The following is a 24,608-nucleotide window of genomic DNA, read 5'->3' on the forward strand; positions in this document are numbered from 1 at the left end:
CATTTCTTTATTCCTCTAATACGACACCGTTTGATTCTCTCAACTCTGATTCCTTCTACTCTAACCATCCTCTCCTTTTTTCCTCTTTCCCCCAGTCTCTCAAGTCTCATCCTTTACTCTTTCTCCATCAACTTTCAATCCTTTCTTTTATCCCTATGTATTTCTTACTTTTTCCTCATTTATTATTATTTACCCCCTTTTTTTAGTTATTTATTTTTGATAATTTTAATATTGAAGATTTGAGCTTGATTATGATTCTTGCAATTTAAAGTCTCTCCCTTTTTTAAGGATTGTTGTTGATTCCGTTGTGTGTTTATCCTTCTTGCTCTTTTCTTTCATCTTCTCTTTCCTACTAAAAAGTATTTCTTTTTTTCTCTTAATTATAATAAGAAATATTTTTCCGGTGTCGTATCATAATTTTATAATTTTCTGGCGACAAAAACTGACGAAAATGGTAAGGGACTCACTTGCATATTAGAAGAAACGTTTGGAGCTAATTTGCTCGTTCTAAAAGTGTTGGGGTATAATTGCACGGAGGGACAAACGTTGGGAGGGGGTTGCCACTTACCCCGTTAATTCTGTTAAAATGCATAAACGACATGAAGGCATAAATGTCCGACTACTCAAACTACTCCATATTTGCTTTATTTATCTTTCACAGAATAAAGAAAACGGGACGGAGGGCGTAGTACGGTATATAATTACGGACCTTTTTACGCAATAAATATCATTCCACATATGAATCCACAATAATACAACAATAATAATAATATAGATAAAAACTAATACTCTCTTCTATTCAGCCTAATATTCTCCTTTCTCTAATATATGTGAAGAGTATTATAATGAAAGGGGAACTATAGGCTGAATAGGAGGGGGTAATAACTTATAGAAACCCAATTGCTTAAGATCGTAAACTCGTCAACTAATTAATACATACACCCTTATTTTACTATGCTTACACATGAATCTTCACATTCGACCCAAATTTGGTCTTTTTTTCCTCTCTTTTTTTAATTTGTTATAACCAATTTTTGAAGTATTGATACATAAATTTGTCAAATGTTCATTATAAGTGCCCGTTGTTATTTTATTTGTTTTTTAATTAAAAAAGTAAAAAGCAAGAAAGAAAGTGAGCTATTAATATTGGGTGATGTTCATTCATGGACGACTTTTACTCTTTTATGGATTTAAATGACCAATTTACCCTTCTCACTTCAACACACATACATTCAATTTCAACTTACCCCCATCCATCCTTAAGTCCCTAACCACTCCTTGTCGCTACCAACCCACAACTCTACCGCCACCCCTATTCCCACAACCCCCTCCTGCGCGGCCGCTGCCCAGAGTCACCCCTACCCCACCTGCCTAAACCTTCCAAGACTCGTCCCTTCCACTACCCATCACCGCCACATTCTCCCTTCACCCGATCCCTGCTCGACCACCATGATTGATCCACCACCGTCAACCATCACCGCATGTAATTTGTTCAACAAAATCGAATGTTGACTTATTTGATGAGTGGATTAAGATTTTTCATCGGAGAATTTGGAGCAATAGAATTTTTTTTTTTATTATGGAAAGGGTAATGAATGGAAAAAATATGGAAAAATGTCTGTGATTGAGTAAAACTCGTCCATAAAAGAGGAACTACGTTAACATTAAGGGCAAAGTTAAAAAAGCATTGATGACCTGTAGTAATTTGTGTAATAATTACCTTACAAAAATAATCAATCATAAATAAAAGAATGGTCTTATTCCAGGAGTAAAATGTTTTAGAGCGATCTAACATGGTCTCATACAAGTATCAAAGTATGTGTCCTACAGTATGCACAACTTTTTTTAATTTGTTTTTTGATGAGGGAATCCGCAACCACTATCTTTGGTGTACATCGAGTAAACCCTAAGTATATGTGATAGCCTGAAAATCACGTATATAAGGGAGTAAACACCACTAGAAGGACCTAAAATATCATACAACATAGCTATAAGAACCTCAATTTTAATTGTAACACCCCTGATTTTCGGCTAAATTAAAAACTTATAATTATATACAATACTGAGCCAAAATAGAGAGGTATTATAATCAATATACAAAGTCTCTATTACAAAATCTCTTTTATACAAATGAAAATAAAATGGAACAAATCTTTTACAAAGTCTTTAATTAAAAACTTGACTTGAAAATCCATTTGAACCGCAACGGAAAGACCTGAAAATAAAATCAGAAGACAAAAAGGAACTTCGTCCCCGAAGTTCGAGCTTAGAAAATTAAAACAAAGTTAAAATTTTAGTGGTATTACATTAATTATGTGGCTTTAAGGACCTCAAAATTACTTCTTGATCAAAATACCCTTGTATTTTGACATTTATACTTCGTATTTAGCGGTATTGGGTAGATTTTTGTCCGATTCAACACAATTATTAGACCGAATATAAATCAAATCGAACAAATGCGATGGATTTTTTTTTTGCTACAATATTTTTGGATTTTTCTACGGAAATTCTGTAACCAAAATATTTGGAACGGAAATTCCTTAGCAAAAATATTTGGTATTTGTGGAACATTTTGGCTTAAGTGAAAAATTGCGACAGACTATATGAAATTGCGACTGATTTTCCGTCGCGAATTTGTCCCACATCGGCAAAGTTTGAGCGACTTGTTATGTTTATAAAATGTCTTTTCACTTGTTTGAAAAAAAATTGTTTGATTCGGAAATTTAGCAAAATACCAGTTTGTTACGGATATTACGTAGCAAACTCCTATTCACGGCGAAAATTCATGACAGATCGTTTGCAATGACTTTTCCGTTGCAAAATCAAAATACCTATAGTGGAGGATATAGGTCACTTTGCAACAGTACGATTTTTGTAGTGAATATATAATGATTATTTTCAAACTAAGTTACCAAATACTCTATAAATCACCTAACATTTTTTGTTCGAATTTGGTAAAATTATTTTATAACATAATAAATATGCTAAATATTTAATTTGACAATATACATAATTAAGTTTGGTAGATGAAAATCAGTCCAAAATACGTTGTTTAATGTCTTATTTAATCTATTTTGTGCTTCAAAGTAGGATCATACGTAGAAATATTAGTAGATCAAAACAAATTTCGTCACTCTATTTAGTCCAAATTAACTAATAAATTAAAATCTTAGACTTTTTCAAGGTTCAACTTAAAATATACTCCCTCTCAGTCGCTATATTGTTCCCATTTGATATGGGCACAATGTAGGAAATATAGTATCACTATAGGGGCGAAGATATAATTAGAAAATATTTATTGTTGTATCGTGGTATGGAGGCCACTGAATGAGAAACGAAATCGCCCCGACTACGGTACAAATCGATGTAGGCGTCGTCCCCCAAGGTCACACAACACTCCTAAAAGTTGTGTACTCAACTATTAGGAGTTGGAACTCATATGGTATGCTCAAAATTATCATAGAGAAGGTAGTAAAGATATATGAAGATGTATATTTCTCAAATGACTACACTTCTCTATTTATAGTGGTTAATTAGCACCATAAACCACAAAATTAGTGGCCTAACCACCACCATGAACATGGGCCAAAAAACATGGAGTTAGTGGCTATAATCATGCAAGTAGTGGAGAAAGTGTAGAGATTCTCTTACGAGGAAAATGGAAGGCTTCTCTATGATGTAATGTATTTAGACAACATTACTAGCCTTTGCATTACTTCCAACAATCCCCCACTAATGCAAATGATAGACAAAATTCTGAGCACATTGATAAGGATTGATACTTAAGCATTAATATCTTTCGATTTGAATTAAGACATAGTGAAATGGAACAATTCTTTCATCACCTAGAGAGTGAACGAATCTTGAACTCCTAGACTCCGGGGTAAATTCCAAACACATATCTCACCTTAAGTTCCAGACGAGTTCCGCGATACAATTCAACAAATTTATGGCCAAATGAACCTTGGGATTCTCATGAGTGCTTTAGAGAGATAGCCTAGTCTCTCATAGAAGGAGACCAATCCTTCACACTCACGTAGGTGATTCCAACAAGTCTATCTCCATATAAACCACTCACGCATGAGCTATAGAATCATTAAGAGCTCTAAGGCTCAACCTCTCAACATAGCGGTGAATCCATCAGGCCCTTCTCAATAAGACCACCCAAATAAAGGGATATAGATTCATTAAAAGCTCTAAGGCTCAACCTTTCAACATTGCGGTGAATCCATCAAGTCCTTCTCAATAGGACCACCCGAATAAAGGGATATAGATTCATTAAGAGAAATATCTCAACTTCCATCATTACGGTGATCTCATCAAGTCCGTCTCACAAGGACCACCCAATTTTGGGCTATAAGACCATTAAGAGCTATATGCTCAACCTTCCAAAATAGTGTACATGTCATAGGAATGGGATGTGTACACAAGTATGAGTTATCTATGGCTTCGTTAGACCACCCTTGCATAGCAAGTTCCGGTATCCACCACAAATTCCTCAACTAATAGGCTTTTGCCCCATTCCCCTCAACAATTCTAGGACTTCTTTCTTTCTTAGTCCATTCGCTTAAATATGCTCCACTCAAATTTCACAAAGATAATAATTTGTGAGCATATTATTCTAAATCAACTTTCTCAAATCTCAAATATGCATAAAATGTGTAAATCTGCAAGTTGATATTAGCATTATGCTAAAGATATTAGCATTATTTTAGCATTATTAAGTTGATATTAGCATTATGCTAAAGATAAACATTAGGCAAAACTCCATGCCCCCACAATTAAGTAGTAGCTAATAATAGCTTCACAATCACCCTGCATCTTACCCAGCAAGATTAAGAGCAATATAATATGCTTACACAATAGACAAGGTTATAATAGTGTTCTCAATAGACTTAAAACAAGATCCCCATTAAAGGTGAAAATGTATAGTACTCACCATAGATCTCACCTTGTCGATCGTCATTATCATTTGGTCGATCCAATATCTTTCTAGATAACCAACATAATGCAATTCTTAATATTGCACCTTAGGCACTTCACCAAATGTGAATGATAACTTTGGTGATGAATACACAAACAAAATGTACTTAGCTGCATAAGCTACATTGAAGCAACTATAATTATACATATTAGACTTCTCACAATAGTCAAAACATGCTCTCTTATAACTCATTAGCATCATTGTTCTATTTAAAAATATAGAGCTCGTACTCTCATGTCGTTTAAAAGAACAAATAATCTTCTTTATTATTTTTTCTTTCTAATAAATTGACATAGAATAAAGCATACAAGTAGTGTTTGTGATTTTGCACCCAAAATCATATTATTTACTAAAAGCTCTATATACATCATCATTCTTATATTAGAAAACAACGAATCTCGATGATTGTTTCACTTATATTTACTCTTTGCAAATCCACAATATTTTACAAAAAGAATTTGACTTCTTACCAACATAAAATCAATCATCACAATCTCGTATAGTGTGGTGTAAGCAAAATGTAACATAAATAATTGAACCTTACGCAACCATTATTTATTGATTATAACCATTATCCAACAAATTAATACTTCTAATTTTGGTTCAATTAGCCATGTATAAAACATACGATCTAATTTTGGTTCAATTAGCCACGTATAAAATATACGATTATCATTTTCTCTACACCCCCACAATCAAAGATATACATACTCATCACAAATTATAAGATATCAACTCTAAACTTGATAAATAAATTTATCAAATAAGTTGAACGTCTTCCCCCACATGTTGTCACGCCACAAATTAATGACAAACATAATCGTTCAAATAAAATATACACATTATTCATTCATTCATCATCTCAACTTTTAGATATCATATAATAATTGACAAATTATGTTCTTCATAATCTACTTTTATAAAACTTTGACAAAAAATCATTTCCAATTTTTGTCACACATATCCAAGATACTATATCAATTTAAAACAAAATATTTAACCCCCACGTTTGGTTCATAACTCAAATATCAATTTTAGTTTATCTTATAATCAAAACTAAATAACCAATCCAAATGTGTGAAATATTTTGTTTGATAAACATGTTGTACACATAACAATATCTTGGACACTTAATCATTCTAGCTACTTGTCAATCAAAAATCTTGGAACAATTTCATTCACATATTCTTGAAATCAATTATCAAAGAGTAATTTTGCCAAGATTATAGACATATCATACCAAATAAAGTAGTAGCTTAAACATACAAACGATTAAGGCATATATAATTTGACCAAACCTTCATATTTATCATCATAAATATTTTAAAGGAAAGTCTCGAGAACATACCTTAACCACAAGAATGGAATTGAGCAACAAAATTATAGATAATACCATTCTTTTATAAGTCTTCATAAAAACTTTCAGCATACTACCATGACATTGTTGTCCATTTTAAGGATGGTAGATGACCGAATCTGCTCACGGCTTCAACTAAAAAGTTGTAGCCCTTCTTCTTAGCTTTCCAACGCCATATTACACGCCTCAAACAAAGCTCTAGAGACCGAGGTATGGCCAAAATACCAAACTGCTGTCTCACCCTCCGCGGCCTGATTCTTATACCCGAAGAACAATATTTTTGGCCAATAGAAATATTTCCAATGACCAAAATAATGAACACAACAACAATAATAGCGATAAAATTTCGTTTCTCAATTGTAGGAAATATAGTATCACTATAGGGGCGAAAATATAATTAGAAAATATTTATTGTTGTGTCGTGGTATGGAGGCCACTGAATGAGAAACGAAATCGCCCCGACTACGGTACAAATCGATGTAGGCGTCGTCCCCCAAGGTCACACAACACTCCTAAAAGTTGTGTACTCAACTATTAGGAGTTGGAACTCATATGGTATGCTCAAAATTATCATAGAGAAGGTAGTAAAGATATATGAAGATGTATATTTCTCAAATGACTACACTTCTCTATTTATAGTGGTTAATTAGCACCATAAACCACAAAATTAGTGGCCTAACCACCACCATGAACATGGGCCAAAAAACATGGAGTTAGTGGCTATAAACATGCAAGTAGTGGAGAAAGTGTAGAGATTCTCTTACGAGGAAAATGGAAGGCTTCTCTATGATGTAATGTATTTAGACAACATTACTAGCCTTTGCATTACTTCCAACACACAATACTTAAGGAAAAGTATTAAAATATGAGTAAAAGAGTTGTGTGGGGTTGGTGATAGGAGAGAGGGATGGATTATTAGTAATTAAATAAAGAATTGTTGGGCCAAAACATAAAAGAAAGTAATAAAATAAGAGTAAAAGAGTTGTGTTGGGTTTGGTGATAGGAGAGAGGAATGAATAAAATAAGAGTAAAAGTTTCTAAAAATAGAAAGGGGAACATTAGTTGAATAATCCGTTTCGGAAAAGATGGAACATTATAGTGACTGGGAGGGAGTATAAGTTAATCCTTAAAAAGTAAAGCATATGGAAAGGGTAAATGTGTCAAAAACAGGTTTGAGGTCCTTAAAACTACGAAGTAAAAATTCGGGTCCTTAAAGCTACATTATGTGATAATTCGAGTTGTATTGTTTACTCGTATTTAAGGATGTCCTCCCCTCCTCACGAAGTGACGGGCTCGAAAACTAGACGGACTAGTTTTTTTGGTTGGTAAGGAAGCGGATCTTCTAGGCGAGAAATTGATGTTACACACGTTGCACATTTTCTCCCACATCAAATTGAAGTAACCCCCCAAAATCAAAAAAGTCATCGTCTCGTTCAAGTAACCACATCCCATTTCCCAAATCAAATCCAAAAACACACGAAAATTCAATTCTCCCAAATTATTAACTTCCACCCTCGATTTCTTCGCCTTCCTCATAATCTATCAACAACAACAAAACTACCTGCGGATTTTCCAGATTTCGATTTCACTGGATCTTGCTTTCATATAAAATAGTTTTTAAAAAAAATTAAAATCGGCGCCATTATCGCGGTTTCGAGATGATCACAGGCGAGCTTCTCAACATCGAACCTCTCGAGCTCCAATTTTCATGTATTAATTCAATTCTCTCTTTTTTAAACATTATTTGTTTTGATTTTTCGATAAAGTTGTGTTTTGTGTTTGATCTACGGTTTGTTGATTTGTGATTATTTTGATTTGTTTCGTTTTTGTTGATTTAGTTGAGCTAAAGAAGCAGGCTTCGTGTTCGCTTCAATTATCAAACAAAACTGAGAATTATGTTGCATTCAAGGTAATAATTTTGTTTGATTGATTTGTTTAATTTGATGTTGTGTGATTTGAGGTAGTGTAATTGAGATTAGGTTTGTTATGTGGAAATTTAGGTTAAAACGACGAATCCGAAGAAATACTGCGTTCGTCCGAATACTGGCGTTGTTTCGCCTCGTTCCACGTGTGATGTTGTAGGTGTGTATCATTTCTGTCTTTGTGAGTGCATTTAGGTTATGATTCTTCCGTTTCATTTGATTGTATACATTTTCAAAAAAGGCGAGGGAGATTGTTTATTTGAATCGATTTGGCTTAGAATTTTTCAAAAAGAACATGTGAGGGAAATTTGAATTCGTATACAATCAAAAATAAAAGTATGGAAAAGAGGAAAGTATTAATTCTCTTCATTTCATTTTGTGATGTGTTTTATTTGATGATTTGTTGGTGGATTGATTTGCATGTGTTTGTGTATGATGGAATGTAGTAACTATGCAAGCGCAAAAGGAGGCCCCGGCTGATTTGCAATGCAAGGATAAATTTCTTCTTCAGAGTGTAATTGCGCCACATGGGGTGACCGTTAAAGATATTACTCCGGAAATGGTACTTATTTGTCGATACTGTAGTTGTTCTATGTCTCATCCTATAATTGTTGTCGTGCATCTGAATTACGGTACATGGTTAATTGAATATAGCTTTGCATCACAACGTTTTCGAATGTTTTGGATATTGATATTTTTAGTAGCAAGATTGTTTGGGAATTATTAATTGGTTATTATGTCGTGATTATTTTGTTGGTGAATTCAGTTTAGCAAGGAGGCAGGACATGTGGTCGAGGAGTGTAAATTGAAAGTTGTTTATGTTTCCCCACAACCCCCCTCACCAGTTCCAGAAGGCGAAGAGGAAGGGGGATCTCCGAGGGCCGATAATGGACATCTGAGTGGTGTTGAGTCTCTTGCTGTGAGTATTTTCCATGAGTCATCATTATCTATGGCTTCCTACTTTTTTTGGTTGTTAATGCTGATCTTATAGTGTCTGCTCTTAACGAAAATTGCAGGCATGCGATTCTCAGGATAGATCGACAGAGGTACAATTGATTTCTTAAACGATCATTGTTTGCTTATGAGCTAGCCATCTCTTCAATTGTGTTTTCTTTTGTTCATGAATTGGTTACAATCGTGTAGGTTTTTTTTTTTTTTAATTATTATTATTATTATTATTACTATTTTAATTTTTTTATAGTTCTAGAACAAAATTACATGATTAGGTCTTTTGTCTTATCATCTATAAATGTAGTATTGAAATAAATATAAAGTTTTCCATTGCGTTTTATATGAATGACTAATGATCTATGCATTATATCGGTCTTCCACGTACTCGGCTTCATTATTACTGACTCACGAAGTCACGATGGCGCCTTCATTTGTGTATTTAACGGTTTAACCTACATGAGTTATTGATGCTAGTTATGTCAATCATTGGTAGCACAATGAGCAAGTTTCTCTATATATGACGTCCTTCGGTTTTACTGACTCTGTATGATGGCGTTCTTTTTTACTGACTACAATAATCTGCTTAGACTTGAAGCCAGAAATCTGTCAAGCATTGGTAGCACAATGAGCAAGTTCCTCTACAGTAACAGAAAGAATTTCGGTTATAACCAGATTGTTTTACAGCAAAAATTTCTGTCATTGTTCAAAATTCAAATGCGTCTGCCTTAACATTTTAACATTTTGATAATTAATTTACCAATTTTTAACCAGTGCCTGGTAGAAGGCCTGTGGTATACTCGTAGTAGTGTTCCTTTTGAGAGTGAGTGAGCTACCGTCTTTATTCTGATTTACCCTTAGCGTAAAGGGTAAGGTCTGTTTATGTGTACCTTTTTGTTTCACTTGTCATCTCATACTCTATTGGGGCTGGCCGACGGGTAAATAATGGGATCTGATGTGGCGGGTGCTGCGAGGCCCTCACTGATGCTAATCTGTTAGATATTGTCTGAAGTTGTGAATGGGCGAATTTGTATTTAAAGTAGCTTTTTTTTAACAACCTACTAGTTGTTAATCATAATGATGTTGTCCACTTTGCTAAAAAAGTGAGATTTGTTGAGGTTTAATTGTTTGACTGTGTTGACTCCCTTACGCCTTTCTGGCTGTTTGCATCATTGCTTGTAACTGAGGTAAATGACAGAAATTGTTGTTCAAATTGCTTATAGTGGATCTAACAGACTTTAGGATTACATCGCAGCTGTGGGGTTGATATAATTCTCTGTGGGTTTTTTTGGCGTCTGAATTGTTGAGCACTGAACTTGTATATGAATAGATCACCAGTACTCAAGTTGCTAATCCAAGGCTGTTCCATGAGAATGGGAATGGTTGTTAAAAAGACACTTGGACTTGTTCTTTAATATATAGCTGCTATCTTTGTCTTGACCCTGGGTTGGGATCGTAATCTTTGAGTTTCTATCATGAAACAATTACACAGCAGATCCCTTGAGACCTATTGTTGGAATTTGACACTTAATTGTGTAACTTAACTTTTTAAGTTACATTAGTTTATGTTTATTACATATTAAATGTAATTAAACTAAGAGGGAGTTATAGTGGGCATATGCATTAGTTGCTAAGGGAAGTTTGAAGTCACGTAAGTTGTATAAATAGGCTTATGTATAATGCATTATATTGTTTAGTCTTGTGCTCTTATTGAGAGCTACAAGGTCTCACCATATGAGAGTAATTCTCTCACATCCTCCCCCACAATTATAAAAGTGTATCACTCCAATTTATACAAATGATCTATGTTAGTGTCTTTTGGGTCCACGATACTTCCGCTGCCCAAATTCTAACACCTATCTTATATAGGTTGATAATTTTTGTCAAATGTCACACAATCATGAAAGTGTGCCACTTATTCGCTAAGAAAGTATATCTTTGTATCAAGTGTATTGACAAAGGGTGCATCATGTAGTTTTGGATGGGAAGTATGATCTCTTAGTTTCATGCTACTCATACGAAAGTGAATTAGATGTATGGGTGCTTTGTAGGAAGGAATTTAAGGTTCTTTAGTATTTTACATTAGGCCACTTCTGTAACAGGCCAACTAGTAGCACATAACGCTTGCTGCTTTTGTCTTAGATATCATGCCTTGTTTTTTTTCCCATGCTGTCTTAACTCCAACGTAAGAAGTAAGCTGTTTTTGCTTCCCGGCAAAGCTTTCACTTTGACAACCCATAAGTGGCCCTTGTGAATTCCAGTTCTTGTGGGGTTTTTTTTTTCCTTTTTTAAAATATTGATTTTATCTGCATACATGCTTTCATTTGTGGTATATAGACCGCTAGCCAACTTAATCATTATATGTTATGTTCTCTGAGATAAATAGTCTGACTTCCGACAGCCAATGAGCTATTGTTGCTATATGTGTTTCTTAGCTATGTTACTCTTTGCCAACAATTTCAGGCAAAAGCTCTGATTGCGAAGCTGACCGAAGAGAAAAAAGCTGCAATTCAACAAAATAATAAACTGCGCCAGGAGCTGGTTAGAGCCTATTCTTGTCCCTTATAATTGTCATGATATTGTGATTTGGCTCATGAAATTGTGATTTGTGTTGTTAAGTCATCATTATATTGCATTCTTGTAATAAGGATGATTTCTGATTTGTCCACCAAATTGTCTGATTATCTGTGTCTCTGTCACTTTATGCTTGTGTTAGCCTGACTTTCTTTCTGAGCTTACTCTGAACGATGTCTCCAACTTGCGGATCTCAGCTTTTCTCCAATGTCTCCTGTATGAGAGTACCCAAACCATTGGCTTGGGGCGCCCTCTCTTTAATTGAACAACTTCTTTTACCTGTATTTACGTGCTTGTTCTTGTTGAGATGTGAACTTCTGGCATCATTTGCTCGGAAGAATTCCAGTTCCTTGGAATTTTGTAACGGATATTATCTGTGCTCCTACCTCTTCTTTAATGCTTGACACTTTTTAAATATCCTGTCCCGTCTTTCTCCTGTGTTAAGGAACATCTTACTACCCTCTATTGGTGGGCTGGGTAAGATGGAGGGGGTATATAGTGAGTAGGGCCATGTGAAATGTCCATCAACAAGAAGATAGAATGCTCGTGTAAACATTTTGTGTCTTGATATTGTCTTCCAAGCTACTAATTTGATTTGCTATGTCTTGATATTTTCTTCTCAGTTATTGATCTGACCCGCCCTTGACTGTCAAGGGTTTTCTGCCTTGCTTGTGGGTCATACTGTGAGTACTGTTGTGTTTAAAGTGGTAACTTACCAGAAAAAATAATTGAGGTGCGGGTGAGTGGAAAAAAGTTTCATTAAAATTACCCCCTCTTTACAAGCGGTAACTTTATCAACATACAATGGTCATGCTTCTGTGCTTCGTTGAAGTTGTTCTTTCCGACAGTTATATATTTCTGATTTACATTGGTAGCTAGCTAAGTTGGACTACAGTCTTATTGTCAACACAATCTTACGATCTATGTAAAATTTTCTACTGCAGGAACTTTTGAAGCGAGAGGCTAGCAAAGGCAAAGGAGGAGTTTCCCTCATGCTTGTCATGTTAGTCGGCTTGATCGGGATAATTCTGGGCTATATCTTGAAGAAGGCATGATGTAGCGCTGGATTTCAAGTAACCCTTTTATATCTTATTATTGTTGCTCTAGCTGTATTATTTGCATCGATGATTGGAGAACTCACCGATAAGAGTGACGATACTTGGCCTTTGAGCCCGTGACTGTTCTCTAAAAGAGACGGAGAAAATGTCGGATTAGGTGGTGTTCATTTGTCTGTAGTTACTTACCTGAGTCACACTACAATTACTGAAGACTAAGTTTTTCCGTGAGACCACCAATGTTTTTACGGTCAAATGTTTCTTTGCTAATGTAATACCTTCATATTTCGTTTTGGCGATTGTTTTGCGCCACAGCTTCGGCATGTGAAAATAGAGATTTTCTTTTCTTTGCAGATTTATACAGTACTATAATCGCCACCTTAGGTCTTGTTTACGAACAAATAACGAGCGTTTTAGATAATGAGGTCTGTTCATGCCAATAGTTTAGATCCCACAGAGAAGCGGCCACAAACTCTTGAGATCTGACTGATCGACCATTTGAGTTTTCTTTCTTTCCTGCTTCCGTAGTCCTGTAGTATACAATAGTAATTGTGGGGCCGCTTTTTTTTTATTATTATTATTATTTTAAAATAGATTTATTTATAAATTCAATACATACGAAAGATATGATTATTAAATTCTGAAACAATATTCTGAATGGAAGTATTTTTTTGCTATAAAGTCACCGATACGATTTGAATCATTGTACTCCCTCCATTCAACTTCACTTTGCATGTTTCTCTTTTGCACACTATTCACAAGCGGACATTCAACTTCAATTTTCTCTCGATACATAAGTTAAAATATATTCATGTGGGATTTTATTTGATTCGTCTTCAAGAGTACATTAAAAATATCTAACTTTTATAATTTTTGTAAATAAGTAGCTAAAGATATTTATCGTGTAAAAGTCGTGTTGGCAAATGTAATAAAGCAAACATGTAAAGTGGAGTTGAAGGAAGGGAGTAGTACATTTGTGCTCATCTTCATGATATATTTCATCACTGAATAAAAAAACGCTAATCTTTTACGACACGGGTCTCATATTTGTAATAGAAAAAAAAAAAGCAATTTGCCAATTAGTCTCACTATAGATAGATATATCCGTCTAAAGTTAAAGATGGGTCAAATATGTTTAAAGTGATGACATTTATGAGCCCCACCATGCAACTTGTTGCTTATTTTATGTTTAAAGTGGATGGATATTTAGCTCGAATATCTCCGTCTATAATGAGAATTTGTGAAAAAAGAGACCAACTCAGTTGTGGAGAGTATAAAAAGTGCCCCCGTTTTACCCGTTCAAGACTTCATGAAATCGCAAGTATGTTCCTTAAAATTCGACTTGTGAATAATCTTGTCTCTAGCAATATCTGACTATCTTCCACAAATTCCTATTTAAGATGGACATGTATTCGGCTTGGATTTCAAATTTAAAGAGACAAAATGCAGGGTAAATTAGGGAAGGCATGTAATGCAAGTAGGAGGTGGGAAGGTAAGGGTACAATATGGTGAAAGGGACAAGCTATAAAGATTTGATGAATCAGTGAAGTATGCCATTGGTATTTGGTACTTTGCCTTCTCTTTGGATCTCCGCGCATTTAACTGCGGCATTGATATATGATCCCCACACACCCTTTGACAGAATCAAATTTTTGGGTCTCATCGTCTTATTTTTTGAACGAATCAGATTTACGAGTATGCCAGCTATTTGCCATACTTGCAATGAATCTCTCTCGTTTAACACTTTTTTTTTAATAAATCTGTTTTAAGATAGACACATTGTTTTTTCTTTGTTCTCTATTAAAAAAACGCTTAAACATCAGGAATAATTTTTATGTCGGAATAGCAGCAGCGGGAGAGTAAAATCAAAGTCGGAAACATCCTTTGAAGGATTTAATAGATACCATTTGAAGAAGCGAATTCGAGACAACTGGCAAACTTTTACACGACTAAGGCCGTGTTATTTTGGGCTTAATTTCAGTTCAATTCAGCTCAATTTAACTTAGATATATAGTTTAGTCCAACTCCATTAAATTCAATTTTGTTCGGTTCAATAAATTCACCAGTTTAGCTTAACTTTGCTCCATTTCAGCCTAAAAGAAAAGGGTTTCAATTATCACAACTCAAGAGTATTGTAACGGAAAAACAAGCAAGTTTTAACGCCCTCCGGCGGTTTTGATTTTGACACAATTCCTCTACAATTTCTTGAAAAGGTCTTCTAAGAACATTCGTGAGAGTGAAAATGTGAGGGGAAATTTTCCTAGAACAAAGATACTGGATGACAGTGCATTATTAATCCTCCATAATATACTTCACACGAGTAGTTGGCCATGCCAAATAACCAAACACTAGTACTGTACTACCATATCGATCTTGGTGGTCCATTACCCCACTATTACAAGCCGATTGCGACTTATTATGTACTTATTATGTGATCTAGTATCTATTAGCCCCGTCTTAAGGTTTAAGATGGATACCTTTGTCTTGAACAAAAAATTGTTTTTTGTTTTTTTCAAAGGTTCTTTATCTATCTACATCATCGTCTATCAAATTTTTCTGGTGTTCTATTTTAATCCAAGCAAGTTCATCGAATTGTAACTGATTATACTAATCAACTAACCATGCATGAACGAACACGAAAGCTCAGGCTAAGCTTGGGGTGTACGAGATGTGTATTATGTTTGCTTGAGAATTGAGATGAAGTGATTGTTAAGATTCCTTTTTTATGATCCCAAAGGTTTGAGCCATGCATCAATTTTCCAATCTGCTACAGGATTACTAGAAGTTGAATCAATAAGGCATCTAATAAAGCCTACGAGACTGTAAGTCGACATGACCGCAACACCATTGTATGTTTTTTCGTAGAAGTTATCATTTGCGCTACTCGGAATGTTATGTTCAACTAGTGAAAGAGTTGATCCTAAAAGGCGCTATTTTACACAACGTCCACACCTAAGTTCCTTGTTAGAAAACAATTTTTACCTCCAAATTTACATGCATAACTAACCGTAATAAATTTTGAATATAATTTCTCACTCGAATAAATTATTGAAACAAAGAGATAAAGCTAAGCTCAAACACATACGATTTGAATTAACAGTAAGAAAAAATGATTGAAGATGATATTCTATTCACCAATAATGAACTTTGAATATGACTTAATTAATTAATTAATTAAAATGCACAAACTAAACAGAAATGTACACTTAAAAACACATGATTAAAAAAAAAAAAAAAAAAAGAAATGGAAAAAAAACTCTATACATACACAGTAGCTACAATTTGATCTTTTTACAGTCCTTTATTTGGTTCTAGTATCTGACTACTGACTGAGTAATTAGAGACTCATTAACTCATATTTTTACATTTTTTACCCCACCACCTAGTATTTACATACATATATATATATATTCACCATTAATCCATCCACCAACCCAAACTTAACTGCGAGGATAACCTCAACTCACGTGCGGTCAATCCTCCACGCCCAAGTTTTTTCAATTGCACACCCCCGTTGACTTCACTGACTTACCTTCATAAGTCAACTCCCTTAACTTAAAAGCACACTACCATATACATAGTACACTGTATATATATATATGTGAGAGGGTAATATCTAGTTTTAATGCCTGTTAAGGTCCTCCCACAAAGAAGCACACTTCCTCCTTGCAAATCCAACCCTCATCTCTTCCAAATCATAAACCACCTCAAAACCCTGTTGTTGATAATTCCCCAACGTTAACCCGGGCCCACTACCGGTCTCACCATCATCTCCACCATTCATCATCATCAAACACCCTACCTTCTTCCCCTTCTTACCCTCATTTCCACCGTCGACAAACTCGTAAAAGTAATTTCTCCTAGGTAACACCACACTTGAATTATCACCATTCCCTCCAAAATGCAACACCATGCTTGGCACTACCAACCCTACACTCCCCTTTCTAGTATCCAACTCGTAACACGGGCTCAACCCGGTCCTCAACTCCGTCTCCTTCGTCCTCTTAAACACCTTTCCAACTCGCCTATCCAATTCACTTGCCACAGAGTTATAAAACCCTGTAGGCATCATTGTGTACGTAGTTCCACTATCCACCACAACCCCGCCGTCTCCATTATGATCGACTCGTTTCAAATTCATCGGCGAATCAATCCTCCGGCTTCCCACCGAAATAGCATCCAACCCGACCGAGTAGAAATACGGGTGTTTCGGATTATCCAACATTGGAGTGTAAACAAATGATGGCAATGACGTCATGACTTCATTTTGACTAAAGTCAACTTTTTGTTTGTGTTTTCCTAGGATGAGTGGACTAGGATGACGTAGCTTGTCCGAGTTGAACGAGTGAGAAACAAGACAATAAGAGAACTGGTTACCTAATTCAGGTGACATGTCAGCTAGCTGAGCTGGTAAAGAAAGCCGACCTCTACCGAATCCCGCTACACCAATTGGCTCACCTAAAGCAGTGTTAGAACAACCAAACGTAAAGTTTTTTAACATTAATGGTGTTTTAGAATTTGATGGCATAGTTAAATCATGTTTATGAAGTTGCGCAATCAAACTTCCGTCACCATACGCGTAGTAAAACGGCGGACACGCAAAGTTACGACAGTCCGAGGTTTCGATATCAGCGAGAGGACACGCGGCGATAGCGCATAGGTCGGAGGACGGTAAAGAAGAGTGTACTGAGGAACAAGCACGTGACTTGCACGAGAGAAGGGAAGAGTTGGTGACGTGGAGAAGTTTGAGAGTGCCAGGTGGGTATTTATCGTCGCAAAGGATGCACTCGAAAGGCGAACAAGGGAACCAAACGACGTCGCTTCCGGTGTCCATGTAAACCGAAAGGGTTTGGGAGTTTAAGGTGAAGGTTAGGGTGTAGTCACTTCCTGGTGATAGAGGAAGGGAGATTTGCTGTTGCTGTTGCTGTTGTTGTTTTTGTTTTTGTTTTCGGAGGTGGTGGCGGGTGGCGGAGGCGACCGTGGTAGCCTTGAGGAGGTGGTGTGGAGAGGTGAAGGTGGTGGCGGAAAGTGAGTGGGTTAGTGGGAGGTGGAGGGATTGAGTTAAGGATGATATTAGTAAGAGTGGAAAAAGAAGGAAGAAGAGTTGTGTATAAGAAGTGGAAGCCATGGATTTTTGGAAAATAACAGAGCACTCTGTTTTTGTGTGTGTTAAAGAACAGAGTGTTTGAGAGGAGAAAATGAGAGAAAATTTGGTGATTTTGAAAGTGGAGTTGGTGAGCAAGTGAAGGGGAGAAGAGGGGTTTAAGAAGGGAATGAGAGGGTGAGAGGAAGTTTCTAGTGGAAACAGGGTTAGTAATAATATTATCGAAAGGATAATGATACAGCGTTACTGAAGGGTACCGAGAGTTGAGGCTTGATACCATCCGCTTACATGTGTTTATAATATACTTTCTCTGTTTCAATGAGTTGTATACATTTGCTTTTTGGGTACTATTTATAAATGAGGAGAATCTTTATTATAATTTTTAATATATAACATAAAATATAGTCATGTAAGATCTTTTGGAAATTGTCTTATTGAGTATGTTATAAATATCAAATTTTTATAATTTTTAGTAATTTGTAGTCGAAGATATGAGCAAAATAAAACGTGCATTGACGTACGTGTATAAAGCAAACGTATAAAACTTATTGGAACAGAGGAAGTAGAGTTTTATTATTTTACTCTATCTGTCTCGGTCATTTGTTTACGTAGTCTTAATCATTTGTTTATCTTTCTATATTAGGTAGGTTTTTTATGAGAAATTTGCTCATACACAACTATTAATGTCCACTTGTCATGCACTAATAACTATCACAATTGGGCTCATTTTCTTTTTTTGGTCTTTATGTTAAAATTAAAGGTAAACAAATGATAAGAACGGAAGAAATAATAAACTGTTTATATGTAATACGAGAGGGTGGTATCGAGATTACTAACTGAGGATGCCATCTAATGAATTACTGCTTACGGAGTATATGTATACTAACTGAGGATGCCATCTAATGAATTAACGGGGGTATAAATAATTAGAAAGTGAGTTGGTGAATAGGTAGTAGAAGTATTCTAATATTGAACTGAGAACAGAGACATTCTGTGTAGGTGGATAACAGACAGATAGTGAGTTTGTGTCACTTTGAGAAAACTCTTAAGTAATTTGTTAAAGAAAGTAATCTGAATTTGATTGGCTTTGTAGGGAGGTGGTTAATTAGTAATTTTGTCTAATTGTGTTATATGGGATAAGCCCAATAACTGTCCCATTTGGACAATGGCACAAAAATTAAGGAATAAAATTAAAATAATGAAAAATATTGTATAGGGGTAAGAATATAGAAGTTAAATAATGAAAAATATTGAATGTGATGGTTTAGGGGTGGTTGGGGTGGTAAATAAAGAAAAGAGCCAAGGGTAGGAAAGTCAAAAAACATGTCCAAATATGACAAATGGGATAAAAATGAATAGACGGAAATGGCAAATGAGACAGTTATTCGGAATAGAAGGGAGTATGTAGTAAACCTCCTAATTTAACAAGAGTGATGAATATGTAAATTTAAATTATTTTGGGATATTTTCTCATGTACCCTTAAATTTTTTCGTTTTCTAAGGTTTATCCCTTATTTTTTACAAAAACAATTTTGACCAGCAATAATTCTATGTTACGAGTTGAGACGTCGATGAATTCTTTTTCAAAATGAGGACCTCTTAAAGACGGTCAATTTGAAAAAAAAAAGTTCATCGTATTTTGAACTTGTAGCCAAGAGTTATTGACGGTCAAAATTTTTTTGCAAGAAAAGAATGGTACATCTTAGAAAATAAAAAAGTTGATGGATACACGGGAGAATATTCTAATTATTTTATATGTGAAATCATAATATATAAAAGATATTTTTGCCTTTCAAGTTAAACTGTTGAGGTACAGTACTTAATAAAGTTTGACGAGAAATACTATTTGCCTTCTTCTTTGATTCTTATCTGTAACCTTCTCCTCTAATACACAATTGAAATATTTACTTTACCCACTTATTTGACATTTACCTTAGTGATGGGGCATATTCTGCACCGCTGACCAAGTCAACATATTGAGCAAGGTCAAAGATATCCACAAGAAGTCGACTTAGATGCCCTAGCCGATGCAACCCATCTGCCCGGCTGGGTCTCGGCATGGCAACTCGCCACCGGGGCACAAGCCCGCGTACTCATATCCAAGCCCCTCGGCGGTGAGTCAACAGGCCCGCCGCCCGCCATAGGTCCCTCGGCCGAGGGGTAGATCAGTCTTTCCACCTGCTAGCCACTTGGCCACTTGGCCACTACGTGACAAAAGGTGGAAGTCTATAAATACTCCTCAACCTTCATTGAGGAAAGGATCCACAAAACCTAAGAAACACTATTCATCTGGTATAATCTTCCTTATCTCTCTACAATATACATTTAGCCAAGTAACAACTTATCCCTTAAGTTCTCGACTTGAGCGTCGGAGTGAGTACGCTGGCACAAAGCCAAGCCCTCGCCTTCGTTCATTGTTGCGAGGAGAGGCCGAGAGGAACGATTAAGGGAAGCAGGATTCAGCTCAAGACATCATTCTACAAGCCACGGGTGGTAACAATACTTGCTCTGGAATTACACCCGGAACAATTGGCGCCGTCTGTGGGGATACGCTACTAGAAGCTAGTCACATTCATTCCCAAACAAAAAAAAAACAACAAAAACCCACCCAAAAAGCTAAGAAGATGTCGAAACAACAAGACGCAGTCGTGACCGACGAAACCGCATTCTACCAAGATGATACCTTCAACATTTCTGGAGTCGTGCAGCCCTCCACCGGCGGAGTAATCCAACCGGAGTTCGGGATGCCAACAATACCAGACACGCCCGCGCAACCAACCAGAGTCACCATCATGGGACATGTGGTTGACGTAGCAAAACCGAAAATGCTCCTGGACCTAATTAGTAATACGCCCTGCTCACACCGTCACGCCGACAAGAGCGGCGGAAACCGTCCAGGAGACCAGGGCCCAAAATGTGACTCTGAGAAATTTGAACGGAGCACTAGGAGAAGCCGACCCGGTCAAGTCCGGGGAGCCAAAAGTGGGCGTGGTAGACCTAAGTCCTTCCCGCGCTCATGGGAGGACAGCGTCCCCGCAGCACGAACGAGGCTTACCCCAAAGGAGCCAGAGGAGTCCGACTCAGCAGAGTTGGAGAAGAAGTCCGAGTCGAAGAAGGAGTCCTTCCCGCTACGAGGAGAGGAGCCGGATTAGGAATGCGAGGAGCCGATCGCCGCGTGTCGTTCGACACGTGGTCGACGACCCCTCAACGCCTACGTCCTAGAAGTCCGGTGCCAACTAAGCTCAAGTTGCCACCCATATCATACAAAGGGGAAAGTGATCCAGCCGACCACGCCGAGGCTTTCGAGTCTTACATGTCGGTATGGGAGCAGCCCGATGAGGTGCAGTGTCGAGTTTTCCCAACAACTTTGCATGGGATGGCTCAAAGTTGGTACAAGGGGCTTCCCGACGGCTCGGTATACTATTACGCCGACCTAAGGGACGCCTTTTCTAGCCCAAGTACTCTTGCAACAAGAGAAGGGCCGTGGAGACGTCGGACCTCCTAACTATCAAACAGGAGGGGGCGAGTCTCTACGAAGCTATGTGAAGAGGTTCGACGGAAAGGTCCAGCAGATTCGAGAAATTAATCCCGAATTGGCGGCCTTCGCGGCGATGAAAGGCCTCCCAAGGGGAGACTTAAAAAATGAGCTCATCAAGTGCGGAGGCTCGAACTTGGACGCCGCTAGGAAGATGGCCGACCAGGCCATCAAGGTAGAGGACTACCACAAGACCTGGGTAGGCCCCAGCGAGGCCGAGCACTCGAAAAAGAAGAGCGCGGGAGGACAACCCGGATGAGAGACGCCGTGACAACAACGGGTCACGGTCCGATGAAAGACGCCGTGAGATTAATAGGTCACGGTCGGACAAACTGCCCGGGAGACGGGACTCGACGGGCGCCGGGTGGAGTTCGGGAACGTACCACCAGAGGCGGTATAGTGATAAAACCCCTCTCGTCGTATCGGCCGCCGAGGTCTTCGCCCTGAGCAAAAACGAGGGCCGAAGTGGGAGAGACCCCCAAGCCAAAAAGTGACGGTGACACGAGCCGATCTTTGTGAGTACCACGGCCACACCGGCCATTTAACCAACGCTCGCCGGCATCGAAGAATGCCATTGAAGAAGCGATCCGGAAGGGGAGCCTCGGCAAGTACGTTGCCAAAGGCCAAAAGGCGACGCCGACGGATTCGGGTAAGAAATCCGTCTTCGAACGGATAGGAGTGATCCATGTTGTCATCGGGGCAACGAGAACGGAGGGTCCGCCCATGGGCACAAACGGCACTGAACGAACTATATCGGGCCATCAACTTTGTGCCAAACACGGCGATCCCTTCCGGCAAGATCCCCGATATAACCATTGGAAGGAAGGACTACGAAGGAGTCATCGCTCCTCACAACGACCCACTTGTAGTCAATTTGGACATATCCAACCACCTGGTCAAGAGGTGCCCGATTGACACAGGCGCGTACACGAACATCATGTTCAGGGAGTGCTTCCTCGGCCTCGGCACGAAAGTCAAGGACTTGAGCCCCGCACCAACCCACTATACGGCTTCTGCGGGGCGGGCCTGGTACTACTCGGGATCAATCGGACTCCGGTGACGTTCGGCGAAAAGAATGCGGCTAAGAATGTCCTAGCCGAGTTCGTGGTCATCGACGGCTCGTCCGCCTACAACGTTCTCATAGGCCGAGTCACCCGAGCGAGGGCGACGCGGTGATGTCCATCCGGCCCTAACACCGATGTATGTCTCGGACCGGGGGAAGCGCATAAGCTCGTCTCCAAAGACGAGAATGACGAGGTGGTCAACGTCCGGATAGCTGCCCGAGAGGATGCAACATGCAATCCCTCAAAGTGGCAAAGAAATCGGAGAAAGGGAAAAGTCTATCCTTACAACAGGAGGGCGACCTCATGGATGTAACTAGCGGTTGACTAGGACGGTGTGCCTTTGATAGGCCATTAGGACGCCGGTAATCTCGGGAATACTCTATGTAGCGGCGGAGGTGTCCAAAACATTTGTGGGCACCCGACGCATGTTCTTACCTAATGAAAAATCGTCCAAGTCTTCCATCAAAATGTTCATCTTCCCCATAGTCACTAGGAAGCAGCAGACGCCGGCTCACGCTGTCATACCGACAAGAGCGGCAGTCTTTATCAGAAGCAGACGCCGGCTCACACTGTCATACCGACAAGAGCGGCAGTCTCCATGAAGGAATAGGCGCCGTCGCAGTCACCCCAAGTAGTAGACGCCACGGCAGTCACCCCAAGAGGTTTGACGCCGTCGCAGTCACTCCAAGTGGTAGACGCCACGGCAGTCTCCATGAAGGAATAGGCGCGTCGTTAGATCACCCCAAGTAGTAGACGCCACGACAGTCACCCCAAGAGGTTTGACGCCGTCGCAGTCACTCCAAGTGGTAGACGCCACGGCAGTCTCCATGAAGAAATAGGCACCGTCGCAGTCACCCCAAGTAGTAGACGCCACGGCAGTCACCCCAAGAGGTTTGACGCCGTCGCAGTCACTCCAAGTGGTAGACGCCACGGCAGTCTCCATCAAGAAGTGGGCGCCGTCGCAGTCACCCCAAGTAGTAAACGCCACGGCAGTCACCCCAAGAGGTTTGACGCCGTCGCAGCCACTCCAAGTGGTAGACGCCACGGCAGTCAATAACAAGAAGAGATCTTGGCTCACACTGTCACACACCGACAAGAGCGGCAATCACCACCAGGAAGCAGACACCTCGATGGTAACGACCAGCGCAGGTGATACTCGCAAAGCGTTCAAAATGCCTCAGAAGCGTTAACACAATTGAGAAACTAACTCTAGACTGCCTCGGCCAAGCCGAGGCGGAAACAAAAGAGACACTCAATTAATAACGTAAGGAGACAACCCAGACGAAGACAAAGACGCTAAAGTACAGTTGAGACGCTCAAATACTAGCGCAAGAAAAAGAAGTGAGGTAAAAACCTCGGCCAGGCCGAAGGCAGAAGAAACGAGCTCTTATTAAAAATGTTCAACGAATTACAAGAAATTACAAGGATAAGCCAAAAGACAAAAGGTTACAGATATCATCTCCCTATGTCGGTTGTTGCTCGCCATCAGCAGCGGTAGCAGCACCTTCTTCGATGGGCAACCCAGCAGTTCCCTTAGCAGCCTCAGCCTCAGCAGCCTCAGCCTTAGCCTCGGCAGCCTCAGCTGCCCTTGCCCTCTCGGCTTCCTCCTTGGCCGTCTTAGCCTTCTCAGCAAGAGTTGCTGCCTCCTCGGCCGCCTCTTGCTCTATCTTCACCCTCACCGCCTCCTTGGCCTTCTCCTCCACGGCCTTCTCCTTAGCTTCGAACTTGTCGTCAAACAGCTCGTTGAATCTGCCCCACGGAAAGGAACCATCAAGAGGAAAGAGCTCCTCAATTACTTCCCTGGCAGCGTCTTCGGCCAGATCCCGGAATTCGGAGCACATGTCAGGGAGCATTTTGGTTTGGAGCATCTCAATGTCGTCCTCCTTTTGCCTGATGATGGCCTCCTTGCTCCGAATCACCTTCCCCGGATCTCGAAACCGTTCTCGAATTCATTCCTCTGCTGGAAATAGAGGTCTGCGTGCCTCTGAACGAGGTCACACTTCGCCGCGAGCTTTTCAACTTCGGCCGCGCAGCAGTCTCGGCCTTGGCTCTCTCAAAGAAGAAC

The 24,608-nt window shown here is 38.8% G+C and overlaps 2 protein-coding genes across 2 annotated transcripts; one reads left to right on the forward strand and one right to left on the reverse strand.

Moving 5' to 3' along the window:
- The first annotated feature begins 7,627 nt into the window (after positions 1 to 7,627).
- On the forward strand, positions 7,628 to 13,193 carry LOC141653509 (vesicle-associated protein 1-2-like). Its single transcript, XM_074461295.1, has 8 exons — positions 7,628 to 8,051; positions 8,180 to 8,250; positions 8,342 to 8,423; positions 8,710 to 8,825; positions 9,030 to 9,182; positions 9,280 to 9,309; positions 11,675 to 11,752; positions 12,730 to 13,193. Exons 1-8 carry the CDS (start codon positions 8,000 to 8,002, stop codon positions 12,838 to 12,840), a joined length of 693 nt encoding a protein of 230 aa, XP_074317396.1. The 5' UTR covers positions 7,628 to 7,999; the 3' UTR covers positions 12,841 to 13,193.
- A 2,882-nt stretch (positions 13,194 to 16,075) lies between these two features.
- Positions 16,076 to 18,285, reverse strand: LOC141653510 (putative aspartyl protease At4g16563). The gene has a single exon (XM_074461296.1). The coding sequence runs from the start codon at positions 17,966 to 17,968 to the stop codon at positions 16,463 to 16,465; it is 1,506 nt and encodes a 501-aa protein (XP_074317397.1). The 5' UTR covers positions 17,969 to 18,285; the 3' UTR covers positions 16,076 to 16,462.
- Positions 18,286 to 24,608: the final 6,323 nt, after the last annotated feature.

This window comes from Silene latifolia, chromosome 4, assembly GCF_048544455.1.
Source record: "Silene latifolia isolate original U9 population chromosome 4, ASM4854445v1, whole genome shotgun sequence".
NCBI lineage: Eukaryota > Viridiplantae > Streptophyta > Magnoliopsida > Caryophyllales > Caryophyllaceae > Silene > Silene latifolia.